Source organism: Homalodisca vitripennis, chromosome 2, assembly GCF_021130785.1.
Source record: "Homalodisca vitripennis isolate AUS2020 chromosome 2, UT_GWSS_2.1, whole genome shotgun sequence".
Classification (NCBI taxonomy): Eukaryota; Metazoa; Arthropoda; class Insecta; order Hemiptera; family Cicadellidae; genus Homalodisca; species Homalodisca vitripennis.
In genome coordinates, this window is record NC_060208.1 from 73,518,076 (window position 1) to 73,544,475 (window position 26,400).

Genomic DNA, 26,400 nt, shown 5'->3' on the forward strand with positions numbered 1-26,400 from the left:
ACAGTCCAACCAATTAGTAAACAAATTCAACTAACCTAAACAAACGATCATTTCCTTGTTAAACCTACTCCTTCCCTTGCATGCTTATTAGAAAATTGGAAACATGAACTGTATAGACTGTTTAGATATATTATAGTGTGTAAAATAGACTATGTAAATGCAACCTCTTTGTTTTTTCAATTTGGCAATAATGAATACTTCAAACCGAATCTTTCAGTCATTGAAAAGTGCCTAGTGGGTGTGAAATGTCTCATTTGTGTGTTCTTTTCAATGTCGCCATATTAAGAAGTAGAGTAATACCTTTGTAATGTGATAAAAATAACTCTAGTCTTCCAATCTTATAAAAGTTCTCATGTTAAAACTTCCTTTTTGCCCTTTTTAATTATAGAAACCTGATCATCAATAAAACCGCTTCCTCTATATGTACTATATTATTAGTCTTGTACATACACCAATCAAGTAAGGAATGTGCAATTGACCATGTGAAATGTGATTATACGTTATTCTGTGATGATTGTTACACAGTATTCTTCTTAATACTCTCCTCCATAAGCCACAGCCTCACACTTCCAAAATTATTCCTTAAACTCATCTTATTGGATATTTTGTGTTAAATTCTTCATTCCATTGTGTTCAATTTCTTCTAAATCGTCAACTTTTGTTCCTTTTGCAGATGAGTTTTAAATTTTTGAATGAGTCAAAATTCACAGGGAGCTTTCAAGATTGCAGGGAGTGTGAGAAAGTTATTTTTGTCAAAACTCCACTCTTAGAAATAATATGTAATTATGATTAAGAATCATTCCTTGATTTCTTCAAAGTTCAGATTGTTTTTATTGCACCACGTATTGCAGCTGTTTAATGTTTCATGATAATATGACTTATTTAATTTTTAACTCCTGAAGTGTTGTAAAGTCATTTTCATAAAGTGATGACTTAACACCATCACACTAAAACAACAAAGCATTACGTTAACATTTTTATACTTTGTTGAATGAGTATTTTGTTCTCTTCTTTGTGAATGTTTACTATTGTGAAGACTTGATGGTTTTTTACAGGACAAAGCTATACATCCATGTTTTATTACAAGTAATTAGTTTCTTGAACACATTGTAACAGATTGAAAATTAATGAATATTATATTAGTTTTGAGTTAGAAAGGATGGTACTACCTCATGTTTAGCCCTTTAACTGTCACATCCCTGGATTCGCAGCGACACTTGAGCACCGGATTTAGTTACATACTAAGACTGCCCAGCAAAAGACTCCCCAGCACTGAGTATTTCCCCCATTTTTAGAAGTTTTTTATTTAAAGTTTAATAATCAATAATTAACAATGTTTACAAACTTCTTAATTCATGTTAATTTGTCAGATAACTACAACATATTACCACTATCACACAACTATCTATGAATAAATATCGGAAAACACCTTGTAAAGTATCAACGTAACCATTCCCGAACTCATGTACGATACAAAGCACAAGGCATCCGAGTAGTTTGAGTAATGTCCACAAGATTACACCATCAACTGGACAGCTATCTTCTAGACATTTTTAACATAATATAAAATCAAGTAATACAAAAAACAGCCAATAGAAAAAAAATAAAACCGCTGATAATATGAAAACGAGTGTACTCAGGCAAGGTGTTTGTTCACAAAACAGTTGTGCACTGTACATCTCGGGCGTGGCGATTGTTAACAAAAATTAGAGTTGTACGATATATTTTAGGTGTGGTAGTTAAAAGTTTACACTTGAAAACCCTTTAACTCTATGGAAAACCAACCTACTCCATCATCAACCATCCCCTGCAGTGCATTAGCATATTAAATAAAACAATCTCTTACCCCACCATCTCACAACCCACCATTGTAGTTGTGCATGAACCTCCATTGTGTTGCCCAGATTAAGTGACAACATTGACTTTTGCTGTACCTATTGTAGATTTTAGAGGCAATTATAAACCAGCCAAAAGTGAACTCTGAGGGGATCACAGTACCATAGTTTTACATTTATGACATTAATCAGAGCTCCATTAAAATGAATCATGCTTTTTGCCTTTAAATTTGTTTTAACCTTTCTAGCCTAGAAACTTTGTCCAATCTGTTTTACATATTCACAACCAACTGACAATAAGAAATTCTGTTCAACCTCCAGATTACCATGCCAGGTGTGACTAAGTTACTTGCCTGCATGTATGTACATTTCTATGGCGTCTCGGAAAAGTCCTGCTTGCGAGAAAAGCTGCTCAGCCAACTTGTAGTCCTTGACAGAGGCAAAGTGCCGCCCCAACTGTGCATAGTGTTTGGCCACCAGACTCGTGTCTTCTATCACCTGGACAGACAACAAGCCTTTGAGTTTCACTATTGCAGCCATAACAGGCTCAGGATTGAGAGGGGTTGCAGCCAAATATGGTGGAAGTCTCTCAAGTGCATCAATACAGATGATTCAATCTTGTAGATTATATCACTTTTTTCAATTCATACCTCACATGTAGTATCTACTGAATTTGTCTGTATATTTTAGTCCCTTTTTGCTTTCAGAAACAAAAACTTAATTTTTTTGGAAATACAAGAATTATATTATTAACAAGTACCTTCAGCCAATATAAACAAAAACCTCGGAACATCCCACCAGAATTTGAAGTGCTGTTGCTTGGAATATGTTTGACTGTACGGATGAATGAGCAATCTGCTATAAAGATTACTCAAACTGCTCTGAATTGTTGACACTCAACTGACCTGTATAATCTGCACAGCCTTCTTCCACTGGCGAGAACCCAGAGCAGCATCCAGAGCTTTGACTGTCTTACCCGCCTCTATGTAGTGGCTGATGGCAGCATCCAGCTGCTTGTTGGTTGACAAGAAATCACCCCACTGTTCCTCCAGTATCACCACCTCTGCAACAGGCACCCACACAGATGTGTCATGAAAATAGAGTATGTAAAATGTACATGTGATTCTAAACTCCTTTTCATGTTATAATTTGTGTACAAATAAAAATGTTCCTATGTCATCACGTTTTATATTTTGTTCACTAAAGTTCTTTAAAAAACTAAATAATCAATTAAGATTACAAGTATTTACAATAGTAAAAATAGAATATATACATACTCATATATACATAATATATAAGTAGAAGTGGCATGGCATTATTCCTAAGATCATTTTCATTGTTAGTGTAAATTTCACATTTCTACACTAGCTTTACATTATTACACAGAGTGATCAACTCAAGGTGGGCACTACTGGGATCACAGAAAGTATTAATTTGACAGCAAACTTTAAATTGGGACCTTCATCCCACTTTTTATTCTTATTAACGTTGAATACTGCGGGAACTGAGATTGCATCCACTGCCACAGACTTTGTGTTCCTCAGAAAATGGCATTATAGAGCTCTTGAGCACCTAAATATAAATGATGCTTGCTTATTACTAGTATCAGTAATAATACTTAAAAGCTGAACAGCCTGGTTAATCTCGGCCCAAGAACTAGTTCTTTTCATTATATTTACAAACACAGTATTGAAATGGTGGGCAATATGCTTGACATCGGTACAAACATTGTCATTTACTTTGAGCATTATGCAATCTGGCTTTTTAGTGGAGTGAATACCTAACTCTGACTTCACCATCTGCCACACAGCTTTGCTTTTATTTCCATAATTATTTATATATTTGCAATTATACATTCTTTTGGCAGCAACAACATTTTTTTAATATATATGTATTCTTTCACACATATTGATGTATCTATATGTATATATATATATATATATATATATATATATATATATGTATATATATATATATGTATATATATATATATATATATATATATATATATATATATATATATATATATATATATATATATATACAGGGTGTATATTATGTCTGGAAACACCCAAATATATCCTTTAATAATTTAAATATAAATTTGAAACCTCTTACAATCGTGATAGAGATTGGGCATCTACTTTTTGGAACAATGTTTTGTTATGTCACACCAACGGGGGACGTCCTGCCGAGGGTATCGTGAATATTCTTAATGGAAGCCTATACCTTGTGATACATAATTTTAAAGGTAATAGCTTACTGAATTGAATGCCACAAACCGCATCTCAAGGGAATTATTCTATCAGAAAATAGAGCATTTTTAGTATTGAAAATTTACTGATGTTCAACAATGTAATTTTAACATGGTTCTTGCCACAAAATGTGTTACACTAATTTTTTAGCATTTTTTTAAATGTTCAATTAAATAAAACAAAAATTTCATTTTAAGCTGGTTCTATTAGCACAAATTTGCCAGTTTTTATTACAGTACAATTATGGAAATACTTATGTTATTGATTTCTTATTACAAATAAAAAAATAATGTATGCTGTTAGAAAAGTCTTACAACAAACGTTTTACCTGCATTTGGTGTCAAAGCAATTGTTCGAACTGTGTTCCTTCTACGGTTTGACAATGAGCCAATCTTGTGTAAAATGATTCAACAGAGTTGCCTAAAATTTCTTCAGTTATCAAAGCAATCTCCTCTATAATCCTGTTTCTTAGGTCTTCCAAATTATGAGGCTTTCTTCTATAAACATTGGATTTTAAATGACCCCATAGGAAATAATCGATTGGTGACAAATCCGGAGATCTTGGAGGCCATTCGATTTCTCCTCTTCGGCCAATCCATTTATGAGGAAACCTTAAATCCAAATACTCTCTTACCTGTCTCCCATAATGGGGTGGAGCACCATCCTGCTGAAACCATACATTATCAAAGTATTCTCCTGATGCAATTTGAATAGCTGGGATTATTTCATTTTGGAACATATTGTAGTAAAGTTCGGCATTTAAATTTCCATTGATGAAAAGGGGTCCAACAATTTTGTTACCTAAAATTCCACACCATACGTTCAGTTTTTGTGGTTGCTGTGAATGGGACTCAGTAATCCAATGTGGGTTTTCACTAGCCCAGTAACGGCAATTGTGCCTGTTAACATTGCCATTTAGGAAAAAAGTTGCCTCATCAGAAAATAGTATGTTGGTCAGAAAATCTCTATTGTCATCACATTTGCGCATCACAAGTTCACAAAACTCAACTCTTCTGTCGTAATCATCCTCACTTAACTGTTGGACTAAATGAACTTTAAATGGTTTGTATTTATTAATTTTCAAAATCTTACTCACAGACATAGGGTGCATATCATGTTGCTGTGCAGCTTTTCTGAGCGATGTATGTGGGTCTTCAATAAATGTTTGCAAAACATCTAGTGCATGTTCTTCATCTGTTGCAGATTGTATCCTACCCGACTTTGGCCGATTACGTACACTCCCTGTCATTTCAAAACGCTCAATAGTTTTTGATATTGTTGAAACACTTATGGGATTCCTTTCTGGGAAAGTGTCATTAAACAAATTACAAACTTCCCGATAAGATCTTTGACGATCGCCATATCCTCGCATCATCAACAGAGTAATTCGTTCTCTTTCAGACAATTCCATTAAAATGCCAAATAAAAACTGAACTACTGTAATTAGATAACTTGTTGACAGCAATGCTTCAGAGACACTGATTAACTCGACAGGAATGATATGACCTTTGTCCATTTGTAATTCCCAAGCTTAGACCTGTCTAGTGAAAGCTCCATGCTCAACAAACTGAAACCTGTAGACCAGATGATTAATAACACAATAATGTTTCTCATAGGCTAGTGACCTTTGTCTCTTTAAACCTTCCTGCTGACTGGAAAACACCAAGTACAGATTCATAAGTAATCAGAGAAAGTGACTCATAAGTTTTATTCATTGTAATAAAAACTGGTAAATTTGTACTAATGAAACCAGCTTAAAAATAAATTGTTTATTTTATTTTAATTGAACATTTAAAAAATGCTAAAAAATTAGTGTAACACATTTTGTGGCAAGAACCATGTTAAAATTACATTGTTGAACATCAGTAAATTTTCAATACTAAAAATGCTCTATTTTCTGATAGAATAATTCCTTTGAGATGCGGTTTGTGGCATTCAATTCAGTAAGCTATTACCTTTAAAATTATGTATCACAAGGTATAGGCTTCCATTAAGAATATTCACGATACCCTCGGCAGGACGTCCCCCGTTGGTGTGACATAACAAAACATTGTTCCAAAAAGTAGATGCCCAATCTCTATCACGATTGTAAGAGGTTTCAAATTTACATTTAAATTATTAAAGGATATATTTGGGTGTTTCCAGACATAATATACACCCTGTATATATATATATATATATATATATATATATATATATATAATGTTATTGACTGCACTTATAGGGTTATCTATATATATGATGTTGATATATCACATGCTAAAATCTTATTTAATTGTACTCAGTCTGTTTATAAATTTATTTATTCCAACGAATTATGAACTCAACTTCTGACATTCTTTATTTTATGACGTTATGACGCTTTTCTTCAACACTTTGCATCATCAGATATCCACACATTAGCATATCGTTGTAGGTTTAAATGAATAAACAACAAAAACACTTAAATAATCAATGAATTCATTTACATAGCATGAATTGCTAGGACGCGGTGGCCACACGTTTGTGTGTGCTATATGGACGGTTTGCGACTTCTAGAGGAAGAAACTTCTCGATATGAACTTTTTTCACTGACCTATCATTTCCATGTGCATTGCCTTGTCTATCAATGAATTGGCTTGAGTGTTTACCTTATCATTCAGTACGCTGTCAAGGTCACATTTTACTGCTTTGTATATCTCATAATTTTAAAGCGTGGACATTAAACTACTTTTCTTGCATTTGTGAATTATTTGTAGGTTTTGATTTATATTGCAGTAGTAGTTGTGTCCATATTGTATGAGACATTCAGGGTAATTTGACCATTGTGTAGCAGTGTTCTTTGGAAGGTGTTCCATAAAACGGGTTTTGTATGATCTACCTGTCTGTATTAGATAGGACTTAGGTAAAGAACACTATGGGATATGGGATGATGAGATGTAGCACGTATGGACTGAGGTTTACCAAAAATTTTGAATTTAAGCAGATTGTTAATTGTTTGAATGGTCAAATCCAAATAATTGATTTTGTGTCCTTACTCGGTTTTATTTTTGAATTTTATTTTTGGATGAATGTTATTCAGATGTTTGGAAAACAGTTCAATGTTCCTATTGTTACCTTTAAACAAGGTTTCTAATAGGTCTCTCTGAATCTATATTTGGCTAGTTAACTTTGTGTCAGAGTTTTCATGATTCTGTAACAGCACAGAGATGATACATAGTAAATGTTCAACAAACTCATCATGTGTTAAAACATTTCAGCAAGTGCATTCTAGATATTTATTTACAATGGTATCTGAAATAGTTTTAAATTGTATTTGAATATTAATAAAAATCTATTAATATGATTTGCTCCATTCCAGTCATGGTATTAACAATATTCAATATTTATGAAAGCATAATTAAATTAATAAAATAAAATACAAATTTAATTTTAGAATGTCTGATTAAATATTTACTATTATTTTATCTAAATACCTTTCGGGGATACATAACGGGCCAACTCGACAGCTTTGGCATAGGCATGTCCACGCCTGTAACACTCCAATGCCTTATCAGTCCGATTGGTGGCTTCATACAGTTGGCCAGCCTGTTGGAAGTGTTCTCCCTTCAGCAAGGCTGCCACTACACGAGACACAACCTCCTCGTTACCCAGTAGTTCAGGCACACTTTGCACCAGTCTGTGAATACCACCCAAAATTACATTTAATAGGAATAAAATAGACAAGATTAAATGCATAACAGACTAAGGGTCAGTGTGAGAGGCTTCACGATCCCCCACAGCGGGCAGCATCCAGGACTGGACTTGGAAGAATGACCGATGTTTACCATTTTCAATCTCAATATAGGAGTAGTAGCGGTGGAGTTTCACCACAAATGTTAACCCTCCAAGTTAACTCATTCAAAAAGTATTGTTTATACAGACAACACAGAAATCTGCTTTTTACCGGTGGGAAAAGACACACAATTTCATTAAAAAAGCAGGGGTACCACATGCATGTTCTTTTTAAATGGCATCCCAAACAATCCTGAGATATGGAAGTACCTCTGAAATTTCTCTCCAATACTTCATGATATTTTTTTGAATATGTTCAATGATTTCAGTAATAATTGAACAATTTTAGGCCAGTATGGAGAAACACTGTCTAAAAGGAGACTAAAGTCGATATCCTTAGCTTTTCAGTTAAAACACTTATGATGTAGTAAATTATGAAATTTTACTGTAATTCATTAAAATACTAATAAGTATAAGCCCAGACAAAAAAAAATATTAGTTTAATTACCGCAGACAGCTCAGACTGGAATTGACTGGGTAATTCCAATGGAGTGAAACTTATTATGCACATTGAATCAACCCTTCCCATCATAGCTATGTTATGTGTAGAAAACTCGGTTGCTCGACCGTACTTGGAGACTGTATCACAAAACAACATAGTGGAATCAACTATGCTGCGGATGAGACAATAAGAATATCTCTTCACCTAGATTATACTGTATTGTGTGGTACAGGTGTCTCTTATGCTGTAGTGATGAAAACACTTCATTTGAGCTATTTCGTCACCATCATTTTTTGGATCTCTTCAGACAGAAATGACTTCAGAATCCAGGAGTCCAATCTGCGACAACTTCAGATTTCCAGATTCAGATTCTTAGTGCATTCAATTCTAGATACTGCATTAGAGGAAGGTGAGCTGGAGCTAAACTTAACATTCACATTGAATCCCACCGTAGCTACGTTATTAGTACTGACTTATTAGATTTTCTAAAAAAATTATCATCAACTCGGTTAAAACTAGTAGTTAGTAAAACAATACTTTTCCTAAATGATATTTTTTTTTATAATGGCTTTTGAAACCAGCAAAGGTTTCTTCGTCAGACAAATAAATATTATTTCAAAAGGCCTTGTGCAAATGATAAGTTATATTGGAAGTGTTGTTTTACTAACTACTAGTTTTCAATCTTTCCAGTTACTCCAAGAGTCTTTAATCATCTGGGTTACGAAAATCTTTTATTACACCTAAATTGATTGAAATAGATTTCTGTTGCACTATCACTGCCACTTCAATCTTCTTTAGTTTCTGCCACGCAGAGTGGAGCACTGTATGTTTGTAAAGTTAGCCCACCCACTTAAAACTGGTTGAAAAAATTATTTTATCATTAGTTTACGTTTTGTTCAGACATTTTTAACGTTCATGTTAGCACACCCACTATGTAACTTCGATAGTTTTTTGTCAGTTTAGTCATTCACAATGCCTGTTTAGGACGTTTTCTATTTTTTTTTAATTATTAAAATGTCTTCATTTCCCATGTTTGTGAAGTTGTTCCATCCAAAATGACCCACCCACTTATTATTGGTTGAAATCATTAGTTTTGTCATTCCTGACATTATGTTAAGTCGTTGACTATTTTTTTAAATATGAGAAAGCCCCAATTTCCAGGATGTACCAACTGTACAGTAGCCCACCCATGCATTACTGTGGAACAAACTACATGCCAATCATTAGTTTTGTCATTCCCATCATTTGTTTAGGTTGTTTTCTATTTTTTTTTATTATTAAAAGCCTTAATTTCACATGTATGTTTGATCACACAAAATGACCCACCACTTAAAACTGGTTCAAATTATTAGTTTATATTCGTTTTTTCATTGTCATGTGAAATGAAGACTTTTTAATAATTCGAAAAAATAGAAAACAACCTAAACAAATGTCAAGAATGACAAAATTATCAATTGGCATGTATTTTTCCCCAGAGTGACTTATGAGTGGGCTACTGTGAAGAATGCCCACCCACGAAATCGGAACTTTCTCTTATTAAACACGTTGTAACCGACCTAAACAAACGTAGGGAATAACAAAACTAACATAAATTAATGAAAAGCCATTAAATAGTATGAATTTTGTCTCAAAGTTATGTGGGCTATTGTGAAGTTAGGCCACTCACATTGTATGTCAAAAACTAATAGAAGGGGATCAAAACAAACATTAAAAATGTCTAAAATAACAATAAGCTAATAATTCCAACCAGTTTTAAGCAGGTGGGCTATTTTGGGTGGACCAACTTTACAGATATGAGCATTGTTGTTACTGGTGGAGAAGGCAGTGGAGAGAAGACCTGCAGATCATGTAGTGGCAGGGATATCGTCCAGTCATTATATTGCAGCAAATGGTTTTTACTGGGTACTGTATTTAAAATATTTATTTGAATAAAATTATTTTTAAATCTAATTGATAATTTGATAATTTATACACTCGTTATATTGGTTTTTAGAGCAAAATAAACAGTAATTAACTAAATTGAATAATTTAAAATGAACTAGATGTTATAAATACGTTAATATGTAAAAATAAAATATTTCTAAAAATAGAATCCATTCCATAGTTGTACCGAAGATGGCCTTGAAGTATTAAATGTAAATTTAAGATTATCTTTATTCTGATTGGTGCAAATTGGTGCGGGCAAGTGGCCTTGAAGGGTCTTACTCATCACAGGAGAAACAAACAAACAACTCCTTATAAGATAATCTCAATTCCACTTGGTGAACTTTGTCAGAAACAAGTGAAAGATGAGATAATGCAGGCATGGGAGAAAGTTAACTATGAGTCAGATATTTAATGGGACACATGTTTTCGTACCCTCTCCATTAGACACCATGTATTAATACTCTTTCTAAAACATCATAATAGTTTTTGTTTCAAATTACATGAGAGTACTAGTATATGACCAGACAAGTTTTAATAAAAATTTAGAAAATTACAAAATTTACAAGATTGTAAGTTATATACTTTATTATTTAGACTATTTTTATCAGACAGGGATTAGTAGATAAATTATCAGGACTTCAATTTTTTTCAAAAGTAATATCAGGAACTTTTTTAGTTATTTATCTTTTTTAATAAAAAAGAAATCTAAATAAATTGAGTGATAAGAATTATTTGATTGAAATTTAATTCTCTTATTTAACCTTAAAAATGTATAACTAGATAAAACCACTAAATTTATTTTTATCGTGCGAAATGACTTTAGTGAATTATGAAGTAACATTTAAAAACTCACTGATGCAGTTAAATTTTAGTTTTATTTTGAATCTTCAATCTTCAAATTTAATTCTCCTGAATTGTGGCAATTGAATCTAACAGATTGTGAAGGAAACAGGATTTTTCGGACATTTGCATTCAGTGAAAAAAATTAACACTACGTTTCGAGATCTACATTTTGTGCACAGATTATGGCTAGAAACTAGAGGAGTTTAACGTACTCAAAATAAATTTATCAATTTAAAATAAAAATATTAGCATATAAATTGACTTAACAGATATTCAAGTGACATTTTAAAGGTCACTTAGGTGATTGAACTTCACTTTATTTTGGTTTTTCATATTTGAAATTGTATTTTATGACTTTGGTGAATTGATCGGACAAAAGAAATTTTGGTAAATTGAGATCAATAACAAATAATTTTATTAAATTGAAGCAGGGATTTTTATTGAAGTCTGATCTATTATAAAGACTATCAACGAAGGGTAAAGATCACTACCATCTTAAATTCGGATCTTCTTTACTAAAAGAATTGCCCTCAGCTCTTTTGCTGATATTTTTTACTCAGTTATGTTAAGCTTAGAGATAACATTTTTTTATGACAATCCATAACAGCTGTTGACAAACTAACCTGGCTGCTCTTGCTGGCATGTCTGCTTTGAGGTACAGTGAAAGAGCAGTAGTATACTCTCGTGACTTTTCCTTCAACTCAGCAGCCTTCTCCTCTTGCCTGGTGTCCAGCAACCACTGCAGGTGTCTGGCCTGTAGCTCTCCTAGACCAGAGTAGCCCTTCAACTCTGCTAAAACTATAGCTGTACAGAAAACAATGATTATGAATGTGGTTTTGTGGTTTATGTCATTATTACCTTGTAGTAAGTAGGACAACTGGATTGAGGTTGACAACAGTTATGTTTATTTTGGCCAGAAGTGCTGTCGTTCACCAGGAATGTCTCTCTAAATAATTTTATCAATTTTTTCAATGTGTCTGTTTTCACTGAAGTGGGTCTGCCAGAATGTAGTAAATGAAATGTAGCCTTGCAAGTCTTAAAAAAACACGATTTTATTAATGCATTGCACTGGTCTAGCTATATACCACATTACTCTAACGAATTACTCTAACTAATTTAGCTATCATAACTAACAATCACTTACCCTCGTGAACACTTACTAAGTGATATATAATAACCCCATAGTTAAAGAATTACTTCTTTTAATGTTTGGGTTCTTGGAGTTCTCCATTCCCTCAATTTTTCATCTCAATATTTTCATTTCTGGATAAAAACAAAAACTGCTTTAAACTGCTTGGATGACTAAAATAAAACTAGAATTGTAAGTGCAACTGAATTTCACTTACTAGATAAGCTTTCCTATACAGGAAAAAGAGTAATTTAGCTCAGCCATATAACAAATATTAGTGTCTATTATGACAATTTTATTATAATCTGTAATATCATTTATTATATACAGGACAACCTTATGAGTAAATGCTGTTTACTTCTATTGAAAATGGCAATTTTGATCATGTCAGAAACATTTTGCAAACAAATCCAGTTCCTGGGAGCATATCTCCTCAGCCTCAGGCACATCAGAGAACAGGCCCTAAAATCTGAAAAGTCTCAGATTCTGAGGACACAAATATAAGTAAGTGAGGCGCAAAGGTCCTTTTTAGGACTAAGCGTGGGGACAAACCGTCTTTTTCCCTCAGGATAAAAAAAACAAACCCAGGGATATGATTAATGAAAATGAAAACTTTGTAGAAGAAAACTGTGGCAGGTGAGACTTGGGGACTTTTTGGTTATAAATATTTCATTTACAAAAACTGATAACAAACATCTGTTACAAGTTAACAGCAGATTCTTACAGAAATAATGGGAAGAAGCAGATGGTTTGGTGTTTTCACCACTAGAGCTACAAATTGCAACAATAGGAATTTCTCCTTTAGTGGGCTAATGTTTGAATGTACTTAATAATTCCTGTAACTTTTGACTTTAACTCAAATTAGAAAAATTACCTGTAGGATGTATCTAGAAACATGCTACATATGTATTCATAAACTTTTCACTGTCATCAATCATGCAATTCAGAGGGTTAAGACATATTGATAAAAAACTAAATGTAAATAATTTTTACAAAAGCTTTCACATAAAATTGTTAAGCCTTTTTAAAACTAATATTAAATTTATGCCTAAAGCAGCATAAAAATACAACATATGCCAAATTTAAATGTGACCCATTAAATATTAACAAATAAATTCTAAATAAACTACTTTATTTCAAGTAAATACCTTACCTTCCTCCCACTTGTGAAGCTTTATGTACATATCCAGTGCCTTCTGTAGTTGATTTTGTTCCAAGTAGATTGCCTCTGCAGTTTTCAGCTGCTTGTTCAGCACTGCCATCCTTGCCCACACCTCGGGACAGTCCATCCCATCCCCTCCTGTAAGTTATCACATGGTCATTGTGTAGTCAACCATGTAGTAAAAACATCCATCTTTTTACTAATCTGAATGAAGAATCACCACAAGACAATACAGAAATGATTGGAATGAAGGGTGTTATATTGCCAAGAAGTATGGTGGAATGGGAGATGCTGGCCGGGAAACTAAGGCACAAGAAAAAGAACTTGGATTGAGGAAGCATGGTAGCATGATGTGATAAAAAAAGATAGTGTGGGGCTAAGTATTGGAAGCAAACAGATGCCAAACAATAGAGCACTCCTAAATAATGAACACAATTTTAAAGACATATATTATTGGAGATATATTTTGACTATTTAAATTAATACAGTTCAATTTCGTTTATCCAAACCTCATTTATCCAGATTAGTTTAAGATTAAATTTTCTTTAGTGCAATTTTGAAAAAATCTATTTTTTAAAGGCGTAAGAAAGCGTAAAGTAAAGGATTATGATATTGAAGAACTGAAAGATTTCATGACTCATTCAGATGCCAGAGCCATGTGGTTTGTGCTGGTTAGATGAGATCTATGGGATTATTTTGGGTATAATAAAGGGATAAACGTAATATTTAATGGCCCATTTCACATACTATCTTGTCTATATCATATTCTTTTGGAGCATTTCTAATTGCATCCTTGTCACAGAGTTTTAGCCCCTTACTTCATTGTCCCTAAACGGAACTTCCTACTGCTCTTGTATATCTTTTTTCTTTTATGTTAAAGTCATGTATATTACATTATTCTGTAGTATCAGTGTAGTATTGTGCCATCCATATCATCTGATTTTAATATCCTGAAATTAAGGACTAAATGCTAAATAAAGAAGTTATAAAAATATAAGTACATTACATATAATAAAAAATAAATTAAATGAAAGTAGAATCTGTCTTATAACAACAAATTTGCTACAAATTAGAGATTATAATTTATTCATAATCTTTTTACTTAACTCTACTAACCATGTTGCTTGGCAAAGTCTGCAGCAACTTGCAGCGTCTCACGCAAGTAGTGAGTGCGTGACATGTCACCAAGAGCTGCATAGCATCGCTCAGCCACACGAAGGTTGCCTAATTGCAACGCAATGTCGGCAAGGTTCTGCCACATGCCGTCTGCATCCACCCCTGGCCCCAGAGACTCCAGGAAGAGTATGGCTCGGCCAAAGTCACTGTCATGGACTGCAGTCCCAAATTCCACAAGGCCTTCGTCTAGTTCATACCCCAGCTGATGGTTACCATCCTGTGTCAGAATCTGAAACAGAAATGAAAAACTTTATCAAGCATTAGTGGATAGCTTTCAAATTTTAGAACGATATTACCAAGGATAAACACTCCAGGATGGAGTACAAGATGGTAAAAGTTACAGAAAGAATATGCACACCATTGTGCATACTACTAAGAAAGATCATGGGGAACTTCCTTGGATAGCTGCAGTCATAACTGAACTCAAGAACACATTGTTTTCTCAGCATTACTGTACCAGATACAAAACTATGATAAAGACAAGGAATGAGAAATAAGTGGAACTTTTAAGCAATGACTTTAATGCCTCATTAAGCAACAAATGAATATTCCCACACACTTCAAAAGTCCCAATGAACCTTAATAAGTATTTTTCATCAGAAATGCACTTCTACCATTCTGAATGTCAAAATTTATTTGACAAGTAATTTAACATAACTGAAACATTAGCAGTGGCAAAGTAGCATGAGCAGTTACATTACTTTAAAATAAATGTAAGACATAATATTCTGATTGTTATAATTACAGCTGCACTGAAAGATAATAAACAAACAGAGGACTGCAACATTTTCAGTACAACTGTGCTTTTCCTTCTAAAGTGCTGATGAATCTCGATTGCTTCTTGTGATATTGTAATGACCATACAAAAATCAATATTCAACTGCTAAATAGAGCCATACTTTTTAGTTATGAAATTGTACTATCAATTAAATGTGTATAGTATTAGGGAAGCCACTACAGCCAACATAACTCAGTCATAACTAGAGGGAAAACACTGGATATAGATTGTGGTACTCTCTGTCAAGCGTTTAACCAAAAAATATATACTTTATTAGCAAATAAAACTTGGATGTAGAAAACCACAGAAAACTATAACTACAAACAACTGATCCCGTAATGGTAAATAGAGAGTGGTGAAATATCCTTACTCAGGAATAAGAATGTTTCAGCCACCACTTTCTATGCACACTTGAGCCAAGAACGCATTAACAGTCTCATGTCACAAAAACTTGAGGGTCAAGACAAAAACCTACTAAAATGTTAAAAATAAGTAAAGTGAAAACAAACTCAATTTCTGATGAAATGGAATGCTCACATGGCCTGCTATTTTATTAATAGAACACTATTATTCAGGGTGATTCATGAAGATATGCAGACATTTTGGGAGCTCTTCTACATGTAAAAATAATGAAAAAGTTTATATAAATATGGGTCTGGAAACACTCATTGTCGACTCTTTAAGCATATTTTATTTACCTATGATTTACAGTTCACTCGTGATGGCATCAACAGTTTACCAAACCAACATTCATCAGAGATACTTACAGTGTCTTCAAGACATTGCTTGAAGATATTCCTCCTGCAATGGAATGCCAGCTGTAATTCCAACATACCTGGCCACATTTTTCAAATATTGTTTCCACCTACTTGAATCAACAGTTTCCAAATAAATAGATCTATTATGGAAAACCAAGGCCATCCAAGTCACCAAATCACACGCTGCTGGATTTTGCATATGGGGATGGATGAAGGAGAAAGTTTACGAGGTCAAATTTAATTCCCACTCCTAAGAAGTATTAATGAAGATTTTACACAGTTAAAGGAAAGCCCTATTGAGCTACAGAAAGCAACAGGAGCTATCCTAAAACGAGAAAAAATGCATTGAAGTCAGTGGAGACACTTTAAAAAATTTACTGTGACTTGGTTGAATAGATTTAGATTAATGTTTTCCGGTTAATTTTTTTTCTTTGTACTGTTATGAATAAAAATTCATTTCATCAAACATCTATTCACTTTCCGTATATTTTATTTACATAGATTTGTTAAAAATTAAATTTTCTACATGTTTTATTAAAGATTTTGAACTGTTTCTTAGTGAAATAACAAAGTTAACGTTGTCAAAATATGAAAAATATATGTTTTTTCACTTAATTTTTTGCATTTGACATGGGTTTTTTCAAAAACTACTTAAAACTTGCAGTTCTGGGACCTGTTTTTTTTTTTTTTCAATTTATCAGGTCTAAAACCATAAGACTGAATTTGCCCCTCAATTTACCTGACCAGAATTTCAGGAAGACCACGTTTCATATAGTGAGTTGAAATCCGGGTGAAATCTTTCGCTAGCTGTGTAACTTGCTAACGAAGCATTTCCGGATCCATGTTTATACAAACATTTTTTATTTGTTTTCATGCAACAATTTCTGCACATCTTCGTGAATCACACTGTATAATTATTCTCAACACAACAGAACTTTAACTACCAACCTCAGTTTTGCCATCACCCCGCACCACATCTACGATCTCACCTCGCACAGGGAACATGGATACTTTGTCTGGAGTGTCGATATTATACCAGACACAGGCGTTGTTTCTGGACTGAGCCACTACCACATCACTACCAGTAACCCACTACAACATAGAAAAGTAAACTAGTACAATAGGCAAAACATATGTGCAATATCATAAAAACCAATTTGTTTTAAACCAACCTGAAGTACCAAAATCACCTGTACAAATGTGCAATAGCTGAGAATTGCATGGCGCTGGCCCGTGCGACAATCTAGCAGAGTCAATCTCATCTTCTTGTCACGATAGAGTAGCTTGTGGGCTGTCTCATTGAGCTCTAACCAGTCAATCTTGGAGTCATGTGATACTTGCAGGAGGGTCATCCCGTACACCAAATCAACTGGGGTCAAACCACACGACATGTAAACTGAGCACGAAAATTTATGTGCTAAAGCTTAATATTATCCATTATCAGAGCCATATATCCATAGAGGCAAATATACGTATAAAGGAAGAAAGAACTATTTGCTGATCTACCATCAATTAGATTAGACAGAACTAAAAACAGTCATGTATTCTTAAGACTAAAACTTTTCTATAAGATATCAGAAAAAGCATTAGATGTTACATTTAAAACATTTAAAGTTTCTTGGAAAAAAAGCTGAATATCTAATCTTTTTACTCCATAAATAATTAACAATAGCCTGTGATATTAGTACTTTAAAGTTTTTAACTACTATATTTTAATTTAGCTACTAGTTTTGCATAATTTAATGTGTACTTTAATTTAGCTACTAGTTTTGCATAATTTAATGTGTACTTTAATTTCGCTACTAGTTTTGCATAATTTAATGTGTACCTGCCTTTTTAATTTTCCTAATAGTGTTTACTTGTATATTATTCATTTGTTCTCTACTCCCATTAAAGGAATTACTTATATAATATTATAAAATTAATTTTTTATATAAAATGTGATGATTATGTATTGCAAGATCTATAATTGTGCTTAATGGCAATAAATATATCTTGTATCTAGGTATGGATACTAATATGTTCTTTTATAGAATTTAAAAAAAGATTTTCTTTGTAGAGTTAAATCATTCCTAGAATTATTACGTACACCAATAAAAAGTGATTCAATGAAAAGAAAATGTTTCTTTCTACAGTAGGATAACTTGTTTAAAAAGTCTTTTTGACTCAGAAACAAAAGGTGGACATAATTGATAGTGAACAAGATTTCTTAAAATTGACCACAGGTTAAGTTATATATAATTACTTATATTTAATCTAATACTACTTGCTAAAGTTAACACACAAGGTAAGTTAAATTGCTGTCTAATTTGTTGCACAATCAGAAAAGTTTTCAATGCCAACTGCTGCTTATTAATACTTGAAACAGAAAAAAATGGTTTGTACTTTAATGCAGTTGATTTGACTACTTGAGTGACTTTGCATCAATTTGGCAGAAGTTTAGCCTCCCTTGTATTCTTAACTTCTAATTTTCTCACATGCTCTGAGGAATGCAGTAGCATTTAGCGAAATATCAGAAACTGCGATTTATTTGAGATAATTTTACCAGTGTCCCATGTTAACAGATTTTGCTGGTTACTTATCAAAATTGTATTAATCTAGAAACTGAAAATAAAATCTCCAATAGTGTAATCTATAAGGAGTATAAACAACATTTCAAGAACCTACATTTAGTTCATGTTGATTTTGAAAGATTGCGCGAGCTGGCCACTCCAAAAATTGCGGATTATACCCTGTGCAAAGCTGGACCAGTAGTCCTCGCCCTCCAACATCCGGTCACAGACCGTGTCCACCGAAATCATACCGAAAGTTTGAGTCACTTCAAGACGGGGCCTTTCCCAACGCGGGCAGCGGAAGAAAGTGTGTTCCGCGTCGTCGGGAACGCCTGAGCAATAAATACAATCCGGCGAAACGGCCTTGCCCATTCGGTGTAGGTACGACCGGAAGTAGCCGTGACCACTCAAAAACATTGTGAGGTAGTAATCCACCTCGCCATGCCGCCGTTCTACCCACGGTTGGATTTGTTTGATAAGTCTGGCAGTCCTACGTCCGCGGGCGTCTTGTTGCCAGCTGTTTTGCCATTGCTGGTACGTACGAGAGCGCTCCTCAGTCCTTGCAGTGTCCTTGCCGATTTCGCCTTGTCGCTGATAAATTGCCTTCCTCTCCCCTGCCAAAAGCTTGATGGGGATGACTCCAGTAATAACCAGAACGGCAGGCTCAGACACTGTACGATAGGCGGAACATACCCGGAGCGCCGCTTGACGCTGTACCCGAGCGATCCGTATCCGATAAAATTCAATATTTAGTGCGTCTGCCCACACCTCAGCCCCGTAAAGGAGCACGGACTGGACTGTAGACATTAACAGTCTTCTCCTGCTGGACTTGGGACCGCCGACGTTGGCCATGAGCCTGCTAAGATGAGTTACCATCTTACAGGCCTTGTCCGCTGTACGAGAAATCTGGTCCCTCCAAGTCAGCTTATTGTCCACCAAGACCCCAAGGTATTTTGCGGCTCGCGTGGTCTGGACCATTACATCTCCCACTCTTAATGGGACGACGGTGTCGATTCGTTTCTTAGTCAAAATCACGATCTCTGTTTTGCTCAAAGCGAGCGACAGGCCGTGATTTTCCATCCATCTGTTAACGACTCGCATGACTTGGTTCAGTTTAAGCTGGGCCATTTCCACGTTGCGTGCAGCAATTAGGGCTGCGACGTCATCGGCGTACCCAACTAAAACCGTTTCCTCCGGCATCTCGGACCTAAGGAGGCTGTCGTAAGCGACGTTCCACAGATCCGGGCCTAAGATGGAACCTTGTGCGGCACCGGAAGTGACATCCACCGTGCGCGGTCCGTCTTTCGTCTCGTATATGAGAGTTCTGCATCGGAGATAGTCTTCTATCAGCCTCCGCAGATATGCCGGGATGCGGAAGGTGTTATGCAACGCGTCCAGCACATCAACCCATCTCGCCGAGTTAAAGGCGTTCTTGACATCAAGCGTAACAAGAAGCACTACTCTGCGAGAGAAACGGTTATAGCTCTCGGCTCTGTTCACCGCTTGCTGCACCTCTCCGATTGCGTCGATCGTTGATCGTCCCTTCCTGAAGCCGTACTGACGCGGGTACAAGTCACCGGCAGCTACAATGGCGAGAGTCAGTCGGGCTCGAATCAACTTCTCGAAAAGTTTACCTGCCGTGTGCAACATACAAAGAGGCCTGTAGGACGACGGCATATCGGGATCACCTTTCCCCTTGCCAATCAGTACTAGCCTGGCAATTTTCCAAGGAGAAGGAAAAATCCCATTGGTCAGACAGGCGTTATACATATTCAGCAGGAGCCGGGGATTGTTGTGGAATACTTTTTTGAGGGCCTCACTAGGAATTCCATCAGGGCCGGGAGCTTTGTTGCTCTTCAGGGAGCGAACGGCCATTTCCAACTCCTCGTTGCTGAAGAGAGGAAAGTCCTCTACCCGTCCAAAAGCGACTTGTGAGCGTAGCGGGTGGTTCGGAAACAGAGATGTGACGATCCGGCGTTTCCCGCGTGGCATTGACTGGTCGCAAGCCGAGACAAGTAATCCCATCGTAGATATTACCAACGCCTCAGCACTAACCTCACCAGCTGCCGCATGATCCACTGACGCTCCCTGTGCTATGACATTGGTGAACTTCACCACGTCCAGCTTGTTGGTGTTCCAGCGGCGTGGGACTTCCCGAGATACATATCCTCGGAATTGGGTGGTGTCATTATTGAGGACGTCGAAAAGAATATACTGGTGGTCGCTTCCCACGAAATCCTCCAGTACTCTCCAACCAGAGATCCTCGCCAGCAAGGACTCAGACGCGAGAGTTATGTCGGGGATCGTACCCCTCTGCCCGGGACGCGAGAAGGTAGGTATGTCACCCTCGTTCATAACGATAAGCCCGGCCCTGGCAGCAAAGTCCAGGATATATTTCCCCCGGGTGTTAGTAGAGGGTATTCCCCACTCGACAGCCCTCGCGTTAAAATCTCCGCCTACGATAATGTGCCCAGTGATGTCAAGCACACGCTCTTCCAAACGATCGATTTTGCTACGGAAGTCCTGAATGGCCTCGTTGGGAGTGAGGTAGCAACTAAAAAACGTCACGTTCCTGCACTTTACCCAGGTAAAACCGCGGCCGCATCCATGACTCCACACCGGCGATTCTGCATTGTTTCGCGCCCAAAATGCAGCAGTACCGAGACTGTCAGGAAACCAAGACGGTGTGTCCCTATTACGATACTGCTCGCTAAATAAAAGCGCATCAACACCGTGTTCCTGGGCAAACTGGTCCAAAAGAGCATCAGCTGTTCTGGATCTCTGGAGGTTACTTTTATGCATGGATTTAATGTTAGTGTGTATATATATATATAACGAACGGCAAGGTTAGACGTTTAAACTTATTACATAGCCACTCCGCTACATAAACCGTGAGTCCTATATGTTAGCTGTCTATCGTCAGTTCACAAGAATTAGGTTAGCTATCTAAGAAGACAACATGAGGGCCTTGTCGTTGCTTTCAAGATTGGCGCATGCCCACTTCAGTCCCAGATTATCCAACTGCTCTCAGAAACTGAAAGCATTTCCCTCATCACGCGGAGTTTCCCTCACCGCCTGCCGCTACTACTCTTACAGTGAGGAATCTGAAGGCGCAACACAGCCGAGTCTCTACAACTGCATTTATAGTTCCACGGGGTGACTTCCAGTAATTGACTTCCGGTAACATACCACCGGTGACGTTCAAGGAGTACAGAATGAAGACTCGTAGTGGAAACGGAGTAGAAATCGATGCTGTTACAAAAACAAGTCTCGGGAACTCTGGCGTCTATGAGAAATTTTGTGGCCATTGTAAACAACCATTTGCAAGTGATTTTGCAATGATATGTGATGGATTCTGTCGATTTTCGTTCCACCCCGATTGTGTGAATATAGATAATGACACTTATGTTTTAATAAATGACAAACCTGTTTCTGACTACACTAAATGGTTTTGCCATGCGTGTTTAACTAAGCTTGACCGATTATTCAAATCTTGGAATAAACCAGACGACGGCTGTGATTGGTATATTAAATGTAGTACTTGATCAACTTGAAATGCAAAGCAAAAACAGTATCTCTCTGTGAACGGATGGACAGCTTATTTGAACAATATAGAGAGGTGAACCAAGAATTGAGAGACCTGAAGCAGAAATATTCCAAACTGCAACCCAACAAATCGCCAAAGTACAGTTCCAACAAACAAATCATTTATGCTGGAGATAATGAACAGAACACTGAGCCACAGAAGGCCAAGGAATTACCTTCCAAACCAGTGAGTGAAGCTAGTCTCAATCATGTTCACAGTGTACAAGGTGACATAACCTATTCAGGTACAGTATTAAAATCTGACAGACAAAGTGATGAAACTGGTCTAGTTGAGACTGAATCTAGTGACGATGGGGATACCAACGACAATTTCCAAAAAGTTTTGTCAAGAAAGTCAAAGGTGGCCTTAAATATGTCTCAGAAAACTATTAGGCCTTGCCCAGCCACCTCAAAAAAGAAGGTGAAAGAAAACTAACTGTTGCCAGCGTTAAGAAGAAGTGGGTGTTTGTGTCTAGATTGGATGTCAGTGTAACACAAGAAGTTATGGAGCAATATCTCAAAGACTATAATGTGACTGAGTTTGCTTGTGTTGAACTAAAACCGAAGTTTGATGACTAGGTCTTTCAGAATAGGTGTGAGTGAGGAGACTGCCAATATCATCTCGAATCCAGAGTTTTAGGAGGAAGGAATTTTGGTAAAGGAGTTTGTTTTTCCTAAACGTTATTATCAAAAGGATTTGTTAGTCCAACAGAGAGGTTAGGTTTGGCTTCACCTAACTTTTCAAAGTTTTCAAGTGATGTTTCCAACATCATTGACTTCAAGTCTGTTGACACTTTTAATGCTAAGATACTGTATTTAAATGCTCAGTCTTTAATGGACAAACGTGACATGCTGGAGGTTTTAATATCTGAATCTTGTTGACTGACTTCTGATTTGGTTAATATCCAGGGCTTTCTATCAGCTAGTATGTACTGCCGATCTATTAATCAACGTGGGGGCTCGGGTATCCTACTAAGGCAGGGTATCAGGTTTAACGTTATTGATGTTGATGAATTTTGCAGCGAGATGAACATTGAAGTGGCGGCAGTCCTGTTGACTGAGTATAAAATAATTTTATTAGCACTATATAGGCCTCCTGGAGGGAATATGGACGTCTTTATGGGTCTCTTTGAACGTTTGCTTGATCACCTAATTGAGTTTAAATGTTCTATTATTTTCTTCGGGGATTTCAACATTGACTTTTTGAAGGCTAACTTATCTAGTGTTAACAATTTAAAAGACATTTTAAGATCAGTGGATTGTAAATTGACTGTAAATCTCCCGACAAGAGGCAATGCCTGCCTCGACAATGTTGTGACCAATTTGGGTGACAATTGTTTTTAGGCCAAGGTTTTAAGTGAATGTTTGTCTGATCATAACATGATTGAAATAATCAAATATCCCTTGTCCTTGAATTGCAATTCATGAAGAATTCTCGGGAAAAGCAGATTGAGGTGAAATGTCTGGCTCCTAGTAACATTGAAAGTATAATCTCTTATTTAACATTTACTAATTGGCCAGCCATATTTGCAAATAGTGATAATAACACTATATTATTTTACATTTTTATGGAAAGATTTTTAACTATTTTTGATCTGTGCTGCTCTTTTAAAACCAGAACTGTTAATAATTCTAAGCTAAAAAATGTTAAACTCAAATGGTATACTGATCACTTAAGAGATCTAAAGGAGCGAGTTATGGCTATTTATACAATTTATTGTCATACCAAAACTGATCTTGCACGAAGAGCCTACATCAGTGTAAGAAACATGTATAAAAGTGAACTGAAGAAGGTGAAGCTTAGAGCCAATGAGACTTTAATCAACTCTGCGTCAAATCCCTGCAAGGCTGCATGGTCCATTATTGCTGCTGTCAGAAGCCCTACTACTTCATCTACCCCCGACATTTCACCTGAGGCATTCTCTGATTTCTTTGTTGATACCGTGAAAGAAGTAAGACAGAACATCACTCCTAGTAATTCATCTGCTGAGGACCTACTTGGTCGTGCTCCCCGTACTACCAACAGCTTTAAGTGGAACCCAGTGTCCTGTGAGGAGATCTCTAAAATAGTGAATAAGATAAAATCTTCTAATAGTAAAGATATATATGGCTTATCAAGTGCTCTTTTAAAGAAAATTTGTTTCTCTCTCATATTGCCACTCACTTGGTGTATAAAATCAGTGCTTGTTAATAGGAGTTTTCCCAAAATCTTTAAAAATATCAAAAACTGTGCCTATCTATAAGAAGGGTTCCAAAGATTTACCGGGATCCTATAGACCGATCTCTGTGGTGCCCATTTTTTCAAAAATTCTGGAATCCATCATGAATGAACAACTGAGTAAGTACTTTGAAACTTTCAATCTTTTTCAAAATTCCCAATTTGGTTTTCGAGCAGGAAGAAGTACTCTGGATGCGGTTGGAGCTTTGGTGGGGTCGATTGTTGATGGCTTTGAGGCCAAATCTGCCACTATGGCAACCCTTTTCGACCTCACCAGAGCTTTTGACTGTGTCCCGAGAGAAATCCTGCTCTCTAAATTATCATATTATGGCATACAAAATTCTGAATTGGCTCTTTTAAAATCTTACCTGACTGAGCGAGGGCAGAGAGTTTGTGTTGGTGGGAGTCTTTCTGCTTATCGCTCAGTTGAGTTTGGCGTACCACAGGGATCGGTTCTTGGGCCTTTGTTGTTTTTAATAAGCATTAATGATCTTCCCTGTAATGTTAAGGCCAATTGTATCCTTTATGCTGATGACTCTACATTGTTAGCTCCGATAGTAACATTAATAACTCGTGTAGTTTTGTAGATGAGGCATGTCTTGAGGCTAAAACTTGGTTTCAGTCTAACGAACTGGCTCTAAATGAAAGTAAAACACAACATATTTTATTTACTTTACAACCTAACCAGTACAATTATTTGCCAAATGTAAAACTGTTGGGAATTGTTTTAGACTGTAAACTTACTTGGTCAGATCACATTAATCAAGTTTGTGCTAGATTATCTAGAGTGGTATTTTTGCTGAGACAACTAAAGAATTTTGTACCTAAAGAATACTTTAAAAATTCCTATTTTGCTTTTTTCAATAGCATACTTTTATATGGCTTACTCTTTTGGGGAAATGGAATTGGTATTAATAGAGTTCTTATAATACAAAAGAAAGCAATAAGAATTTTAACAAACTCAGAAAGAAATACTAACTGTAGACCTTTATTTATTCAAGAATCGATTCTTACTGTAATAAATCTGTATATATACACATGTTCAGTTTATGTAAAGACAAAGTTAAATGATTATGTTCTCAGGAGTCATGTGCACTCTTACAATACAAGGAACAGGAATTTAATAGATACAAATTACTGCAAGTTAAGTAAAACCCAAAAGAATTTTGAATATATGTCCATTACTTTGTTTAATAAACTTGACCACAAGGCAAATACAGTAGAGCTGAAACAGTTTAAACGTGTTGTTTTCAACTGGCTGGTAATAAATCCTTTCTATTCAATCAATGAGTACCTGAACTGTAATAACGTAGACTGTAAGTTTTAATAGGCCTAATTAATAATGTTTTTTAATCTAAATTTTATCTTGTTATTTATTTTATAGAGTTTGATATTTATTGTTAATTATTTATTTGTTTTTTTTTTTACTCCCTAATAACTCAACATCAGCTATTTTTATTGTTATGTTTTAAACATCCTTGTTATTTACTATACATTTTATTGTGGCTCTTGTATGTTTCGTATCTGAATGTTAAATAATATGTTCTGACTTTATAATGGATCATGTTGATGTTGTTGGTGGCTCAGTAGGACAATCTCTGTTTGTTTATTTTTCTTATCTCATTATAATGCCATTTGTTTATTATTGACAATGTCCATTGCTCACAAGGCTTAAAGACAATAAATATATTATATTCTATTCTTATTTTTATATTATTTGACCTGGCCTATTGAGCATTTGTATTAAATGGCTGTAATAAAGACTTAACGACCTCTTGGTCATTAATATGAACAAATGTTAATATTATAGCTAATTATCATGACATATTTCTTTCATTCCACCACAGAGAGGGAGAAAGATGGAAGTCTCTCCTAAAATGGTTAGTATATAATCTTTTGTTGGCTAATAACAAATTTGTTTTAGTTTT

The 26,400-nt window shown here is 35.5% G+C and overlaps 1 protein-coding gene across 2 annotated transcripts in view; it reads right to left on the bottom strand.

Annotated features, from left to right (window-relative positions):
* The window catches only part of LOC124354171 (intraflagellar transport protein 172 homolog), a 94,539-nt gene that overhangs the window by 30,998 nt on the left and 37,141 nt on the right, over window positions 1-26,400 (bottom strand). For both annotated transcript variants that reach the window (XM_046804433.1, XM_046804434.1), the window contains exons 11-18: window positions 17,308-17,486; window positions 17,066-17,209; window positions 14,522-14,810; window positions 13,397-13,543; window positions 11,738-11,918; window positions 7,546-7,748; window positions 2,741-2,898; window positions 2,189-2,333 (exon numbers count right to left, since the gene is read on the bottom strand). In XM_046804433.1, coding sequence (XP_046660389.1) covers window positions 2,189-2,333; window positions 2,741-2,898; window positions 7,546-7,748; window positions 11,738-11,918; window positions 13,397-13,543; window positions 14,522-14,810; window positions 17,066-17,209; window positions 17,308-17,486 — 1,446 coding nt within the window. The remainder of the gene's footprint in view (window positions 1-2,188; window positions 2,334-2,740; window positions 2,899-7,545; window positions 7,749-11,737; window positions 11,919-13,396; window positions 13,544-14,521; window positions 14,811-17,065; window positions 17,210-17,307; window positions 17,487-26,400) is intronic.